This window comes from Sturnira hondurensis, unplaced genomic scaffold, assembly GCF_014824575.4.
Source record: "Sturnira hondurensis isolate 20B ecotype Veracruz unplaced genomic scaffold, ASM1482457v3 Scaffold0004271, whole genome shotgun sequence".
NCBI classification, from domain to species: Eukaryota; Metazoa; Chordata; class Mammalia; order Chiroptera; family Phyllostomidae; genus Sturnira; species Sturnira hondurensis.
In genome coordinates, this window is record NW_028076902.1 from 4754202 (window position 1) to 4771166 (window position 16965).

Genomic DNA, 16965 nt, shown 5'->3' on the forward strand with positions numbered 1-16965 from the left:
AAAAAAATAAAAACCAACTGAATTTATTTAAAGACATCAAACATACAGCATGAAATGAAAATGAGATGGTAAAGCTAAGGAAACTGAGAACTAAAACAATCTCATTACAGATCTAATCAATTAATTAACCAGAAACAGACAGGAATTAAATAGTGTACAACTAAATAAACAATTAGCAGCATTAAAACTGCAGAACACAAAACAAATACTATAAAACCTACCAAAGCTAAAATTCAAAAGTGAAAGACTGGAGAAGAGCTGCAAGAGAAAAGGTGTAAAAGTCCTAACTTCTCGATCTCTTGTGGCATTAATTAATGCAATAACATGATGCTAATAATGTCGAAATGTCTCATGACTTTTCTTTGACCTTTTAGTAACTACTATCTTTTATAGTAAAGAAACATGTATTTTAAGGTATTTCCTTCGGCTTTACTAAAGTTTTTGTTCTGCTAAATTAAAATAAAACTTAAAATTAATACCTCAACTTAAAAAGTATGTGATCCCATTCTCATCAGAAGTACTCTCTCCCTGCCGCACCCTCCCATCTATTCATTCAGCTATCATCCCACCACCCAACCTCCCATTTGGGTATACAATACAGAAAGATTTCTGGTATGATGTTCTCCAAAGTTCAAAAACAATAGTTATCTCTAGGCAGTTATTAAGGTGACTTATTGTTTTCTCCTTTTTCTATTTTCTTCATTTCTTTTTCTTATTATTTAACATTTATCTTTTGTTTGAACAAAAAAAAATAGTCACTGCTCTTAAAAAGAAAGAGGGAGGCAGGAAAGGAGGGGTTTTTTTTGTTTGTTTTGTTTTACCATGGCTATATTAGTTAAATTGAATCAGGAATAACCTAAAGGTTTTTTTGTCCTTTTGTCCTTTTTTGTTTTTTGTCTAAATCAAGGACCAGATCTCTAGATAACAAACTTGGTGAAGTATATTAAATAATTAATGAGTAGAACACAGGAAGAGAAAAAAGTAAAGGCTGTGTCTTAATGACAAGTTACTTTATGAGTTGCTTTTATGTATCTTCCTAGAGCAGCGATTTTTAACCAGTGTATCACAAGAATTTTTAAAACGTGCAATACCTGACTAATTTAGTCAGGGGCACTGACTTCTCTTTCCTTAGACTGTCAAATAAAAAAATGACAACAGCCGCTACAACAATAGCCTCTGGTGTAGATGAACCTAAATTAGACCTATTTTTTGTCAAATATATTTTTTGGTGTTCCACAGAATTTAAGTAATTAGCGTATGTGTGCCAGAAGATAAAAAAGGTTGACAATGACAGTCCTAGAGCTCTTGTTTACTTTTTGTGGTGTTAAGGAGCCACAGGAAAGTTTTAGTCTAAAAAGCCTTGGCTCACTGAGACACAATTTGTGAGATAGGGGCGCCACATACAAAAGCAGAAACAGTTCTGTGCTGCAGATTCTGTAACAGGCCTCCATTCGAATCAGTTGAGATGTTCCCACTTTACTATTCCAGTTACCTAGTTTTGTGCACCATGTTAGGCCGAGGTCCACAGCAGCAGCATTCTGATGTGCAGTAGATGGCAATGGCAGCACAGTCTCAAATAGGCATAGAAGAGATAAATGTGGCAGTTCTACGAGCAGGCAGAGAACAAAACTACATTTGTTCCTTTGAAGGCAACTGCAAGGCCAATGTGGCCCCTGGAGAAAATGAGTTTGACTCCTAATGTAGGTGAATTATTAAAACTACATCAGCTTCAAAAGCAGGTAATTATCTCCATTATACCTGTGCTGCTCAGGATAATTAATATAATATAATATAATATAATATAATATAATTAATATAATTAATATAATATAATGTGAAAACGTGTAAGGAAATACTTATATTGGAGTCTACTGAGGAACCCTTTCCTGTTCCAGCAGAAAAGCACTCCCAAAAGCCACTGCTCACTTTCTAAAGCTAACAATAAGACCTAAAGCGGTCTATATATGGTAAAACCTTAACTATTAACTTGGTATTTTCTGTTTTAATTCTTCCTTTCAGAAGAACATATTTAATTTTGGATTCTAAATTACCTGTAATACTTTTCTATTTCATTCTGAAAACTCTTTCATTGTGAAGACTATTTTTTTTTCTTTAAACCCTCACCCAAGGATATGTTTATTGATTTTACAGAGAAAGGAAGGGAGAGGGAAAGAGGAGAAGAGGGATAGGGGAGAAGGAGAGAGGTAGAGAGAGTAGGGCAGAAGGAAGGAGAAGGAAGAAGGAAGGAGAGGGAAATAAAGGGGAGGGGAGAGAGAAAGAGGGAGAAGCATTGATTAGTTGCCTCCCATATGCACTCCCATCGGGAATTGAACTCACACCTTTTTTGGTGTTCAGCCAACTGAGCCATTGGGCCAGGGCTGAAGACTCTACTTTTAAGAGGCTAGTCTTCATACCAGAAGTAACTTTAGACCCAGAATGAAGCAAGTAGAAGTAACTATTTATAGATTTTTACCAAGTTTTACCCAACTTATTTTTATATACTAAAGTGTAGAAAAGTTAAGTTATAGGCACAGCTCAAATGCATACATAAGCATTCTTATTAGTAATAATTAAGCTTTATTTTAGCATAATATTGAGAATGTTTGTCAAGTTTAGGAAGTGACAGGATGAACAAACAAGAACAAGTTGGTAGCATTGTAAAATGAAAAAGCCTAAGGTCTAAGGTTAATTTTAGACTTCTTGCTGTCCCCTCAAAGAGATTAAATGTGATCTTATTTATCCTCTCCAATCCTTTTAGCATTAGAATACACAAAACTAACCTGGACTGGCACACAAAGACTTAACTCAATTACTAGCCAAGGTCTCTCAGTTGTTTTCTTCCTTCAGTGGCCAGTTTTTTTTCTTTTTGTTTCCCAGAAAGATTTTTTATTTTGCACTTCAGTAATCCATCATTATTTATCAGGATTATCCCTGGACAAGCTGAATAGAGTAAATACAGACGCAAGGAGAAGCCTTACATTTCTGATATACTTCTAATTTTAAAATCAGTACTAATAAAACTCCTCTTATGTCAGAATTTGATGTTTAATACGTATTCTTTTCAATCAACTATGACTTCAAATAAAATTATTTTGCTTAATGAAAATAAGTAGTAAAATACTAATGTTTGTGACAGGATTATTTTTGAAAAAAGTTTTAAAAAACCTCTAGTATCCTATTTGATAAAGTCTTATTTCAGATCCTAATTGGTGGTTATCAAAATTTTTCTAAAGGATTCAATTTTTTAAGGTAGAAAATGTTTCAACGTTTTCATATCCTAAAAGGACAATCTTGTACACTGCAGAAGCACACATCTCACTTTGGAGATAAATGCTCTTAACGTCAATGGCAATACGTATCACCGTATTTTTCAGATTATAAAATACTTTCCCCCCTCACCCCCACCAAATTTGGAAGGAATAATGGTTGTTAATGCTGCTGTTGAGTTCTGTTTACATTTACATTGGTGAAATATTATGTTATTTATGTTACTAAATTATTTTTGTTAAATATTTTACCACATCTTTTGCTTCATGTTTTTTTTCCTATTTTCCTCCTTTAAAACCTGGGTGCATCTTATGGTCCAAAAAAATACGGTAATCACTAGATAACCACTTTCTCTGTGACAGGGCACCACTCTTGTATGTTCTGGTTAAGAATTCTCTCTCTTTACCTCCCACCAGAATACTCAAGGAGATATATTTTGGCATAGCACTCATTTGAAATAAAGCAATATAAAAAAATAGCTGGCTTACATCTCTGGAGAACTTGGTTTAAGTTGTCTTGCATTGTTTCTCTACATTTGGGAAGAGTATGTTCATTTGTTTCATGGATCATATTCTTCCAATTCTCAAGAACTCGCAATTCTCGAAGACCACGTTTTTCCTATTAAAAGAAAGTAAGAGACTAGTACATATTGTGTTTTAAATCTTAGTAATTACTTTCTGGGATTTCCACCCATGTTTTGGTTGTTATGTTATTACCTATTATTGAAATTTACACAGCCTTCTTCTAATTATTTGGCAATGAATGAGGTCATAATCTGGAGGTATTTTTTATTATGAAATGCTTCAGAAGCTGAAAAGTTGCAATATAAATAATATTTTTACAGCAATTAAAATGGGAATGAGAAGTACTAAAAGAACAAAAAAGAGGCCCTTTATTAGATTTTAATTTTTTAAATTCTTATATTACTTATACTCTATATTTTTAATCTGATTCCATTTTTTCAAATAAAAATATGAAGTAAAGGTAATATGTAAATACTTCTCTATGCAGAAAAGAGTTAACAGTGAAGGCCACAGATTACTATCCTCAGAAAGGCCTGCTTGAAAGACTTCCCATTGGCTGGGGGCTGGGAACTTGACCAATAAACAGTTCCGTACCCTGGTATAAAACTTTCTGGAAATGATAAGATGCTTCTGTCCTGGGAATCTGGAATTTGGCTACATGCTAGGCAGAGATTGCCTACCTGACCAGTCCCCAATAAAAACCTTGGACTCCTAAGCTGAGGCCAGCTTTCCTGGTGGATTAACATCTCACATGCATTGTTACAGCCCACTACTGAGGGAATGAAGCACATACTATGTGACTCCACTGGGAAATGACTTTTGGAAGCTTCTGCCGGGTTTCACCCAGACTTCTCCCCATGCACTTGTTTCCCTTAATGATTTTGTTCTGTATTCTTTTGCCATAATAACATATTAGTCACCAAAACAACCATATGCTAAGTCAAGATTATGAAAAACAAGGAAGGCTAAGAAACTATCACAGACCAAAGAAGACTAGAGAGACATGAAAGTTAAATGCAATGTGGTACCCTGGGGTAGATCCTAAAACAGAAAGAGGACTGTAAAAGAAAAACTGGTGAAATCCAAATAATGTCTGGTGTTTCATTGATATAGTAACATACCAATGCTGGTTTCTTAGTTTTTAACCACTGTAGCATGGTAATATAAGACATTAACAGTGAGAGAAAAAGGGGAACAATATACAAGAACCCTCTGCACTCTCTTTGCAAATTTACTATAAATCTAAAATCAATACCAAATAAAATGTTTATTAAAAAAAAGATTAGAAAAACATGTGGGGGGTTGCAGCAGTGGTAGAAACTCCCAGCCTCACGGGGGAATTTGTTGGAGAGACCCATGGGATCCTAGAATGCACACAAACCCATCCACAAGGCAACCATCACCAGAACGGTCCCATTTGCTTGTGGGTAGCGATGGAAGCCAGCTGAGAGCTGAGCAAGAAGCACTGCTCCCTCTCAGACTCCTTCCCCACAGAGAACATCACAAGGTAGCGATGTGGGTTGCCCCACCCTGGCCAATACATAAGGCTCCAACCCTTACTACATACAGGTGAGCCAAGACAAAAAAAATATGACTCAAATTAAAGAATGTATCAAAACTCCAGAAAAAGAACTAAATGACGAGAAGATAGACGACAACAGATCAGATGCAGAGTTCAAAAGACTGGTAATCAGGATACTCATAGAAATGGTTGAGTATAGTCATGAAATAGAGGAAGAAATGAAGGCTATGAAAGTGAAATAAAGAAAAATATACAGGGAACCAACAGCAAAGGGAAGGAAACCAGGATTCAAATTAACAATTTGGAGAAGGAAGAAATAAACATTCGACCAGAATAGAATGAAGAAACAAGAATTTGAAAAAATGAGGAGAGGCTTAGGAACCTCCAAAACATCTTTAAATGCTCCAACATCCAAATCACAGGGGTACCAGAAGGAGGAAAAAAAGAGCAAGAAGTTGAAAACTTATTTGCAAAAATAATGAAGGAGAATTTCCCCAACCTGGCAACAGAAATAACTTTCAGTAACTCCAGGAAGCTCAGAGAGTTTCAAAGAAATTGGACCCCAGGAAGCACACACCAAAGCACATTATAATTACATTACTCAATATTAAAGATAAGGAGAGAATCTTTAAAACAGCAAGAAAAAAGGAGACAATTACCTACAAAGGAGTTCCCATAAGCCTATCAGTTGAATTCTCAAAAGAAACTTTACAGACAAGAAAGGACTGGAAAGAAGTATTCCAAGTCATGAAAGGCAGGGACCTACATCCAAGATGACTATCCAGCAAAGCTTTCATTTAGAATGGAAGGGCAGATAAAGTGCTTCCCAGATAAGGTCAAGTTAAAGCAGTTCATCATCACCAAGTATTTATTATATGAAATGCTTAAGGGACTTATCAAAGAAAAAGATGATCACAACTATGAACAGTAAAATGACAACAAAGTCACAGCTGTCAACAACTGACCCTAAAAAACAAAAACAAAACAACAACAACTAAGCAAATAACTAGAACAAGAACAGAATTACAGAAATGGAGATCACATTGAAGGTTATCAGTAGGGAGGGGGAAGGAGGAGAATAGGGGAAAAGGTACAGGGAATAGGAAGCATGGTTGGTAGGCACAAAATAGACAGAGGGAATAGTATAGAATACTATACTATTAAGAACAGTTAAGAATAGTATAGGGCCCTGTCTGGTGTAGCTCAGTGGATTGAGCGCGGGCCTGTGAACCAGATGATCGCGGTTCGATTCCCAGCCAGGGCACACGCTTGGGTTGCAGGCCAATTTCCGGCAGGGGCCAGTCCCCTGTGCAGGGGATGCACCAGAAGCAACCATACCTTGATGTTTCTTTCCTCTCTCCTTCCCTTCCCCTCTAAAATAAAATATTTAAAAAAAAAAAGAATAGTATAGGAAATACAGTAGCCAAAGAGCTTATACATACAACCAATGGACATGAACTAAGGGGGGGAATGCTGGTGGGAGGAGGGATGTAAAGCGGAGGGGAATAAAGTGGAGAAAAAAATGAGACATCTATAATAGCATAATCAATAAATACACTTTAAAAAATAAAATAAAATAAGAAGATTGGTAAACTTGATTTAAGGGATTAACAAATTGATTATGTTGCCAGGGTTTTTGTTTTGTTTTGAGTCATCCTTATGGAGCAGCTATGGCCAGATTTTTATTCTTCCTATTTTTCCATAATAAGAAATTTAAAACTTATATAAAAGTTGAGAAAATAAAATTCATTGAGAGTTATTACTATTAATGGAAGGAGCAAAGGACTAGGTAGCAGGTGACTTGAGTTCTTCTCTTAACTGCTAATGTTATTCCTCCAGACACTCCATCCTGGAGGATGGAGGATGGAGCCCTCCTGTCTCCCAGTCCCCACCTCTAACATGGACCAGAAACCCTCAAAGACCCAAGGCATAAGTACTGAAATCATTTATATGCCAGAGCAGGCAACAAAACTAGATTCCTATCAATATGCTTTAAAAATTCTCAACTCATGGCTGATTTTGTTTCCTCTGTAACATTCCATACATGTCCCTACCCACATCCTAGATTCTTCCGAGTAAATCTCAGAATATAGTTCAAATAAATAATTTAACTAGAAATATTTCAGCATGTACATTAAAAGACAAAAAATCCTTTTGAAAAAAGATACAATAAGACCACCTCTCTTCTCTCTCTCACACACACAAACTCAACAAATCTTTTTTTAAAATAAGTCTTTATCATTAAAAATAAAGGTTAGTATTCCCTTGAATGTACTATAAATGTTTTAATCCTCCATTTGTTTGAAGCACAGAGGGTCCCAAAGCAGAGAGGCAAACTCCAAGACACAACATAATTAAAATGCCAAAGGTTAAAGATAAAGTGAGAATCTTGAAAGCAGCAGAGAAAAGCAGTTAGTTACTTACAGGGGAGTTACAATAAGGCTGTCAGGTGATTTCTTAAAAGAAACTTTGTAGGCTAAATGGGATTGGCAAGAAATATTCAGTCATGAAAAGCAGGTACTTACAGCCAAGGCTGCTCTACCTAGCAAGGTTATCTATTTATACCTGAAGGACAGATAAAGAGCTTCCTAGACAAAAAAAAAAAAACCTAAAGGATTTTATTATTACCAAGCCATTATTATATGAAATGTTAAACAGACTTATTTAAGAAAAAGAAGATCAAAACTATGAACATTAAAATGGAAAAAAAAAGATGCATATCAACAACTGAATCTAAACTAAGCCAACAATAACAACAGGGCCAGGATCATGACACAGAGTGTGTAGGGGGAATGGATGAAGAAGAGAGGGGAGTAAGAAGCACAAATACGTAGGTACAGAACAGCCAGGGGATATAAAGTACAGTCAAAGAAATGTAGTAGCCAAAGAAGTTATACTCGTGACCCATGGACATGAACAATGGTGGGAGAGACTGCCTGAGGGAGTAGGGAGTGCTGGGGGGCAAAATGGTAAAAATTAGGACAACTGTAATAGTATAATCAGTAAAATATAATTAAAAATGCAAAATCTAAATAAGATTCTTATATTGTAAGCGGTTACTGTGTTTCTTAAATATTTTTTAAGCTATAGATTTGTCCTCCATCACTTTCCCCACCTTTCAACTTATCAGAAAAAAAAAATAAGTGAGTCACTTGTTCTGTAGTTTGCCAAAGTCTGTTTTTTTTACTGAATGAATCCCTATGGTGTAATTAAACATATTCTTTTGTCTCTTCTCTTTCCTGTAAATTGGTAGTTAGAACTAGAGGCTTGATCAGATTCAGGGTTTTATTTTTTGTTCATAAAAAACATTTCAGATGTGGGTCGTATACTTCTGATAGGACGTTGCTAGCATTCTGTCTTCATTTATCAGCAGGAACACCACCATAAAAAAAATTTTTCCCTAAATGACTATTTGGTTATTATGAGGATTACTCATGAAAGGCAAAATAAAACACTTAGGAAAAAAACCAAACAAACCACTTGATCATTTTCCTAAAACAATGATTTGATTCCCGAGTATTCTCTGAAGGTTTCTGTTTTTTATATCTTTCTGTGTAACTGAAAAATTAAAAATATTTGAAACTTTTCATCCACTACAGTATTTCTCCTTACTGGTGCTTAAACTGCGCTGTCTTTGTCCACTAAGCATCCATTCACGTTGACTCTGGACTGCCTTAGACCAAACTCTAGTGTTCTGGAGTGTTTCTCTGCTTTCTAGTACGACCTGATGCCCCAAGCTCATCTTGTACATTTCCTGGCCCAGGCCTGGAATCCATAGGTCTCTAAATACCATCAGTATTTTAAAGTAGTATTTAGAGATTGAGTACTAGGGGTGCTCACTGCTACGGGGCTGGTCATTATTTTTAGGACAAGTCATTATTTTCCAGTGGACAAGGCTAGGAAATAGGTTTGTTTTTAAAGAAAAGATACACTTTAAGTTCATACTCATAGTCAAATTTAATTGCAGGACTACAGGTTTTTAAAAATATTTTTATTTATTTATCTTTAGAGGGGAAGGGAAGGAGAGAGGGAGAGAAATATCAATGTATGGTAGACTCTCCTGAGTCCCCTGCTGGGAACTGGCCTGCAACCCAGGCATATGCCCTCACTGGGAATCGAACTGCGATCATGTGGTTCGCAGGCTCAATCCACTGAGCTACACCAGTCAGGGCAGGACTACAGGGTTTTTAATTTCCCTCCTCTGTCTTATCTCTTTCAAATCAACAACATTTGCTTTATCACCAATTCAATCAAATTAACAATATTAATACTTGCATCAACAAAATGATTAGCGAAAACAGTTTTTTTGTTTGTTTGTTTTTTTTTTCAAGGAATATTCCACAAGGAATGTACAGTCAAATTACTGTTTTCAAGTTACTTGGAATAGCCCTGGACTGTGTGGCTCAGTTGGTTGGAGCATCTTCTCATAAACCAAAGGTTGCAGGCTCATTTCCCTGTCAGCACACCCCAGTTGGTATGTAATAGAAGTAAACAATTGGTGTTTTTCTCTGTCTCTCTGATTAAAAAATGTCCTTAGGTGAGGATTTAAAAAGAAAATACAGTTACTTAGATTAATTTCTCTCTGCATGACAATGCCAACATCTACAAACATAGGTTTGCTTTACTACAATTTTTACTTGGGAGGAATTGCTCATTAAAATTTTATTTTATTTTAATTATGAAAAATATTCACATGGCTCCAAAATTATCTCTAATATATATCTATATCTATATCTATATCTATATATATTCAAAAAGGTCTCTCACTTCTCCTTTATATCCTATTCTCCTTTATATCCTATTTCCTCTACCACTCTCTCTTTAGGTAATTATATAAATTTTTTATTCCACTACTGTTTTAAGTACAAGGATATGCATCCACACCCACATACATCCACACCCACACACCCACATATATATATATGTACACATACACACATGCATATATAAAATGTACAGAAACATATATATAAGTATACAAATATTTTTTTAATTCTTCTTAAAGAGAAACATGATATACAAACCTTTCTTATCTCACCTGATTCATAACCACAAACGTAATGTATATAATCTTTATGTGGTCATGTGGTCTTATTCTAGTATTTAGAAAAGTTGACATTTTTTCTCTCATGATTATGTTGATACTAATATTTCATGCTCTCTACTTTTTTGGCTGTTGTCTACCAGTTGCCTGTAATAAGCGATGTTAATAGGTTATTACCTGTTCCTTCTCTAGCCTTTCCCTCTCCCTCAGGACCCAATTTGAAATAGCATCCTTTTAATCTTAGTTAATATTTATAAGGCAACAAATAGGATACTCTATCATCTAACCTCCCCTCTCCTTCCATTTTTTGATAGACTGTATCATCTATCTACAATGTCAGAACAGAGCTATGACACCTCATAGTCTCTCCCCCATAACCACAGTTTAGTCTTGGTTCTGTAAGTAAATATATACTTAATGTTTACAAATTGTCATTAAGTAAAAGTCTCTCCCATCATTTTGTTGTCTAAAACTCATTCTGTTGATTAGGTAATAGACTCCTCAGGAAAGGCTCATGTGAACAACACTCCCAGAGTCCTTGCTGACCCTAACAGTGTATTGGTGCTCCCTATACCTGGGGGTCAGTTTGGTTAGATGGAAACCCCTGGCTGTTACTCCGCTGTCTTTTGCCATAAGACAGGTAAATCTGTTAAGAATCAGATTTTTTTTCCAACTAATAAAGGGCTCAGCAATTTTGTTGGGTTGCCCAAACAATTTTTTTCCCTATGAAGTCCAACAGATTTATTTAGAAAATGTCTGTGTTGGCTGTTCTGAGTTAATTGTCCCTGAATGCAGTACATCTTTTAACAAAACTTCATTATTATTTTTATTTTGGGAAAGTTTTCTTGAATTCTAGTTTTTACATTTGTTCTATTACATTGCTTTGATTTTCTTCTCTAGCGACTCATTATTATACATATATTGGATATAACTACTTATATAATAAGTAGTTATTATAATGATTTCTCGTTTTTCTTAAATTCTTTTTATATCTTTAGACATGTCTTTTGAATTTTAAAGTTTATTTTCAATGTCACTTAATTCATTGTGTTTATTCACCCTTATATCCCTTCTAGTTTTAATTTTTAAAATACTTCTTTAATTTTCTTTTTATTGACATTTTCACTTTACCTTTTATTTTTTCTATTTCTATCTTATCCAATCGTTTGAGTTTTTATAATTCTGACTAATACTATTCTTTCTTTCCTTCTATAGTTTTCTTACACCTCCAAGCTCATTTTAAAACATTACATTACTTTTCATGTTTCTTTGTAGTCATATTTTTCTTACTTTCCTTGCCTTAAAGGACATTGTCTGGTCTTCATCCTCTAATATATTTGTATGGGATTTGACTGCTGATTACAAGATGAAATTTTGTTTTCCTCTGTCTTTAGAAGGGAGGAGTGGCCAGGACATGCCTTTCTAGCCTCAAAGTTCTAAAACTCCCATTTGTCTGTTTCAGAAAGTATGCAATTTCCTATAGTTTCTCCAGAGTGCAGGACCTTGTTCTGAAAAGGTTTTCTAAGTTTCAAACTTACGGACTGCTTGCTCCAATTCCAGGAGACATCCTGTGGTTTGCCAGCACTCACTCACAAATTGGAGCCTGTGAAGAAGTCCCTTCCCAGTTGCTGCTGCTGTTCTCAGACTGGCCCATCAAGTTCCTAAAGATACCTGGTGGTAATTTTGAGGTTTGCTAGCCCTCTGCCTTCTTCCCTCTTCTTCCTGCAGTTTCTTATACACAGAAACTTTTAAGCTCTTGGTGATTTGGTCATTTTGTGTTTTGAGAATAACTTTTCCCCTAATTTTATAGATGTTACTTGGTTTTGCTATCCCAATTCTATTTTTATGAACAGATTCAAGGAGGAAATAAACACTATACCACAGCCACTGCCATCTTTTCCAGATGGCACTGGACTTTGGAAGAATCAGGACTAGAGTTAAAAAAAAAAGACTAGAGATTATTTCACCCCTTACAGATTAATTTATTATGATGCAAAAGAATGATACCTCATTTCATAGAGAAAGACAAGAAAGAAGAGACAGGCAAGTTCTACAGCTCCGTTCTGGGTACAAGTCTTACTCAAGAGTCCCCTGAAATTGCACTCAAATTGAATATATATGTTCTCTGTTTTTCTGGGGGAAAAATTCTCCAAGGAGTTCATGACCTCCTAGACTTAAGAACCACTTATTTAAAGAGTTGTTTCTTGTAGCAGGTGAATTGGTAGTCACTCATTGTAGTAAGTGAATTTGTAGTCTTACTTCTCTAACAGCCTACTGATGACAATAATTAATTTAAATTATCATTAGGCCCAATGATAGTGTCACATGAAATAGGGTTACAAGAGACTATTTCTGACAAGATTTCAGAAATAGTCTCTACCCTTAAACTTACCATCTGGTATGTGCCTGTTTTGTTTTTTTTTTAATCCTAACCTGGCAATGAATTTATTGACTTGGGGTGGGGGAGAGAGAGAAACATTGATCAGTTGCTTCCCATGAGCACCCCAACTGGGAACTGAATCTGCAACCTACATGCATGCCCTAACTGGGATCGAACCTGCAACCTTTGCTGGTGTAAGGGACAATGCTCCAACTAACTGAGACACCTGGCCAGGGCTGTGCTTGTTTTTATATTGATATTTTTGACTAAGGCATACTACTGACATTTATTACAAAAAGGAAAACTATAAGCTAACATCCTTTTATTTGTATATTCATGTTATTTCTGAGGTGAAAATTCTCAGAACAAAGACTGGTACTAATGAAACTTGGTTTCCAATGTGTAACATCCCTAAAAATTTCATATACAGTTAATTTTTCTTAGGTTGAAAGTAATAACAAGTGCTCATGTAATGTACTTAAAACAGTGCCTGGCAACTAAGCACTTAAAAATGTTAGCAATTACTAACATTAGTACAGTTACTACAATATTTACATTAAAAACTTACAAAGGGAGGAAGGATCGAGCATGGGAAGTGGGGATGGCTGGGGTGAGGGGGAGTGGAGTGGTGGGCAGAAAATGGAGACAAGTATATGTGAACAACAAAAAAATGTGAAAAATAAAAATTTAATTTCATAGTACTAGAAAGAAAATGAAGCCATTTAAAATTTTCTCTCAATTACAAAACTGATCAGTATTTCAGATTTAAACCATCTTGTGCATGTATTTATTACATGCTACATGGGATAGACTTTATACTGATATTTAATAATCTGACAGTTACTCTAATAAGCAAACTAAAAATGAGAGGTCAGGATATCAAGTGAAATTCTAGTTTGTCCTAGGAATTTTCTCTCGATCGCTTTAACTCACATTCAAACTCATCAACACAATCCGTCCCAACTCCTATAATTACTATACTTATTTGAATACTTTTTTGCCTCTAATTTTAATAATCAATTTTTCCCTATCTGGATAACATCTGTTTTTCTTTCTCGGCTCAAACATCACCTCCTTTGTGAAAATTTTCCCTCCATCTATGTTGAGGGTTGGTTCCTCCTCTGTGATCTCAAGTACTTTGGGCTTATTTCATCATAATAATTCACCCTTAAAACTTTGTTTGATATCTTTCTTCTCTCTAAACATCCTGGAGGTGGAGACTGTTTCTGACTTATTTTTACATATCTATTGTGAGAGACAGTCCTGGATCCACTCTCCTCTCCCTTCTTCCTAGCAGCACCCGAATTTTACTTGGAGGGGTAAATTTGCCTATAACAGTGACTGCTAGATGTTTCCCCCCTGCCTTCCTTTTTGCTACGTGAAACGCAGATGTCAAGACTGGAGCTCCCAAAGACAACTTATAAATATAAGGTTAAGAGCAACACCCCAGGGAGGTAGAAGAAAAAAAATCAGGGGGCAGGGGAAGCTGACATCATAGAGCAACCACCATACCAGCCATAAGCTCTGGGTACTGTGAGAGAAAAATATGCACTTGTTAAAGCTACTATTTTTCATGTGTCTGTCACAAGTAACTAAACAGAACCTTACTGATATACCTAGGTACTCAATGGCTATTCAATGAAGCATTCAAAGAACAAAATTTGATAAAAATAAAATATGAAACTTGAATAGGACTATATATCCATAAGCAAGCACTTTATAAATGCTGACTAACTTAGGTCTCTCCTCTGTTCTACCTGAGAGAAAGGTCATGACATCTCCTTATGGCCAGAAAGACAATGGTGCAGAAGACAATACCTCTTCCCGCTGACACTACCAAGTTGGTGCTCACCGAAAGGGCCCCACTGGGATCTCTGTTCACAATGATCAGAAAATCAAGGGGATAAAAATTTTGTATAAAGCCAGGAGGACGGTCAATGTCCAGAAATACTAGCAAATGCAAAAAAAAGAACGCTTAAAATAATATACAGGATATCAGTACTTCAATAATTTAAGTAATGCTGCCACCATGTGGCATTTATTCCCTTCCTTTGGAGATCAAATTTTACACAGAAAAAGATGATTGTTGCCATGTGTGTTAACTTTTTTAAATGCATAAACTATAAACAACTTTAGTTTCAAATACTAGCCAGTTTTTCTTAAAGTGAACTACAACTCAATGGTATAAAGAAGATCTACTGACAGCTCTGCTTCCCACCCCTTTCTGTCCGGCCACGCACGTCTGGGTGAAGAGCACTCAGACTAGTTAGACTCAGGGGTGTGACTGTTTGGAACAACACAGAAAAGAACTGTAAATAATACACGTATCCTTTTAACTCTAAAGTCTAAAATACTTTCAGCTTTTCTCCACCAAACCCTCAAGAAGACCAACTGGGGAGGGTCACAGTGTGAAAAGACTGGATCATATACATTTCAAGAAAAGAAAATATATGTGCATTATTGAAGTAGTTGAAGGTAATGGCTCAAACTTGGCGGACAAAATATTTTTCAGCCCTTCAGAGACCATTTTTCGAAAACAATATAGGAATGCTTCATGTTCCTGACATTCTCACACAAAATCAATGCTTAAGATATTTATATAAACTCGTATCTATCATACCCAGGGTGAAAATTTTATTCTTTAGTAGACATATTCCTCTGATAATGCTGTGCCACTTGCTTAATAAATCCCTATTTTTCCCTAAGACATTAAAAATTGAACCCAAGTTCATAAAAATTACTGCGAATTCTTAATTAATACATTTTTATTTGTGCTGGCTACCATTTTCTCTTAGTAAGTTACCACCATTTGTCAAATATCTGTATACCAGGAATTTTAAAAAAATATTTCATTTAATCCTCAAAAAACCTCTGCAGTATATATTGCTGTTGCCATTTTTAAAGTAAGAAAACTAAGCCTCAGTAAAACAAGTAATCATAACTAGTAAGAAGAGTGCCAGGATACGTAACTCAATACGTAAAGCTCCAAGGCCCATGTTTTTTCTATTCTTCAACATAGCCTCCTCTCCAAAAAGCTCTTTTGAGGGAATGCAGAAACAGCTGTTCCTTAGTATAATGGAGGACTGGTTCCAGGACTTCCCGCAGATACCAAAATCAGAGGATGCTCAAGTCCCTAACAAGAAATGGTATAGTATTTGCATATAATCTACACATAGCTACCCAAATACTTTATATCATGTTTACATTACCTAAAATACTAATACAAATATTAATATCTGTTTACATTACCTAAAATACTAATACAAATACTTACACTATTTGTAAGTGCTTTATACATAGTTGTTATACTGTACTATTTAGGGGATAACAACAAGAAAAAAGCCTGTACATGTTCAGTATAAACATAACCATCTTAGGCTTAAGTATATAATACACACTAAAAACATAACTTTTTTGCTGAATATTTTCAATCTACAGATGCAGAACCCATGGAAGCAGAGGGCCAGCTGTAATTTGTCTCCTTTTAGACACATGCTCCTGGCAACTACTTTCATCCTAGTTAAAAATGCCAAGTGTGGCTCAGTTGGTTGGACTGTCATCCCAAAACCAAATGGCTGCCGGTTTAGATTCCCTATCAGGGCACATACCCAGGCTGTGAATTCATTTCCCCATGGGGACACAAAATGATCCCTGGTCTGGGCATGTACAGGAGGCAACCAATCAATGTTTCTCTCTCATACAGATGTTTTCTCTTTCCTTTCCTCACTCCCTTCCTCTCTCTCTGAAAAATGTCCTTGGGTAAGGATAAAAACAAAACAAAACAAAACAAAACAAAAAAGAAGTCTGGCTTCAATAGAAAGTGAGCTCTTAAATAGAATGTATTTGGCAGCATAAATGTGCCACTTCTTTTGTCTTCCATACAAGACTCAGTTCCACAGAAAGTATCTACATTATTTAAAGAACCATGAAGTAAGTACAATGACACCTGCATTCTAGGAATAACTCAGCCACTACTTAGCTACATGGCTTTTCACACACTGCTTTCCATCTCTGGGCCCAGTTTCTATAAAGTAAGGAAACTGAATTAGAGAATCCACCGTTTTTACAAAATTCTATGCTTCTTTAAATATAGAGTAGATCTTTAAAGGTGTATTTAAATTCTTTGAAAAATAACTATTCAGTATTTTAATTAACCAGACTGGCAAAAGAGATGAGTTAAGAAAAAAGATGATTTATGACATCACTGAATGTTGAAAACCCAAGTTTT

General features: G+C 35.5%; 1 protein-coding gene across 1 annotated transcript in view; it reads right to left on the reverse strand.

Annotated features, from left to right (window-relative positions):
• Positions 1-16965, reverse strand: part of BLOC1S5 (biogenesis of lysosomal organelles complex 1 subunit 5) — a 44096-nt gene that overhangs the window by 17591 nt on the left and 9540 nt on the right. Inside the window, exon 3 of the mRNA XM_037045382.1 lies at positions 3756-3885. Within this exon, the coding sequence (XP_036901277.1) occupies positions 3756-3885 (130 nt within the window). The remainder of the gene's footprint in view (positions 1-3755; positions 3886-16965) is intronic.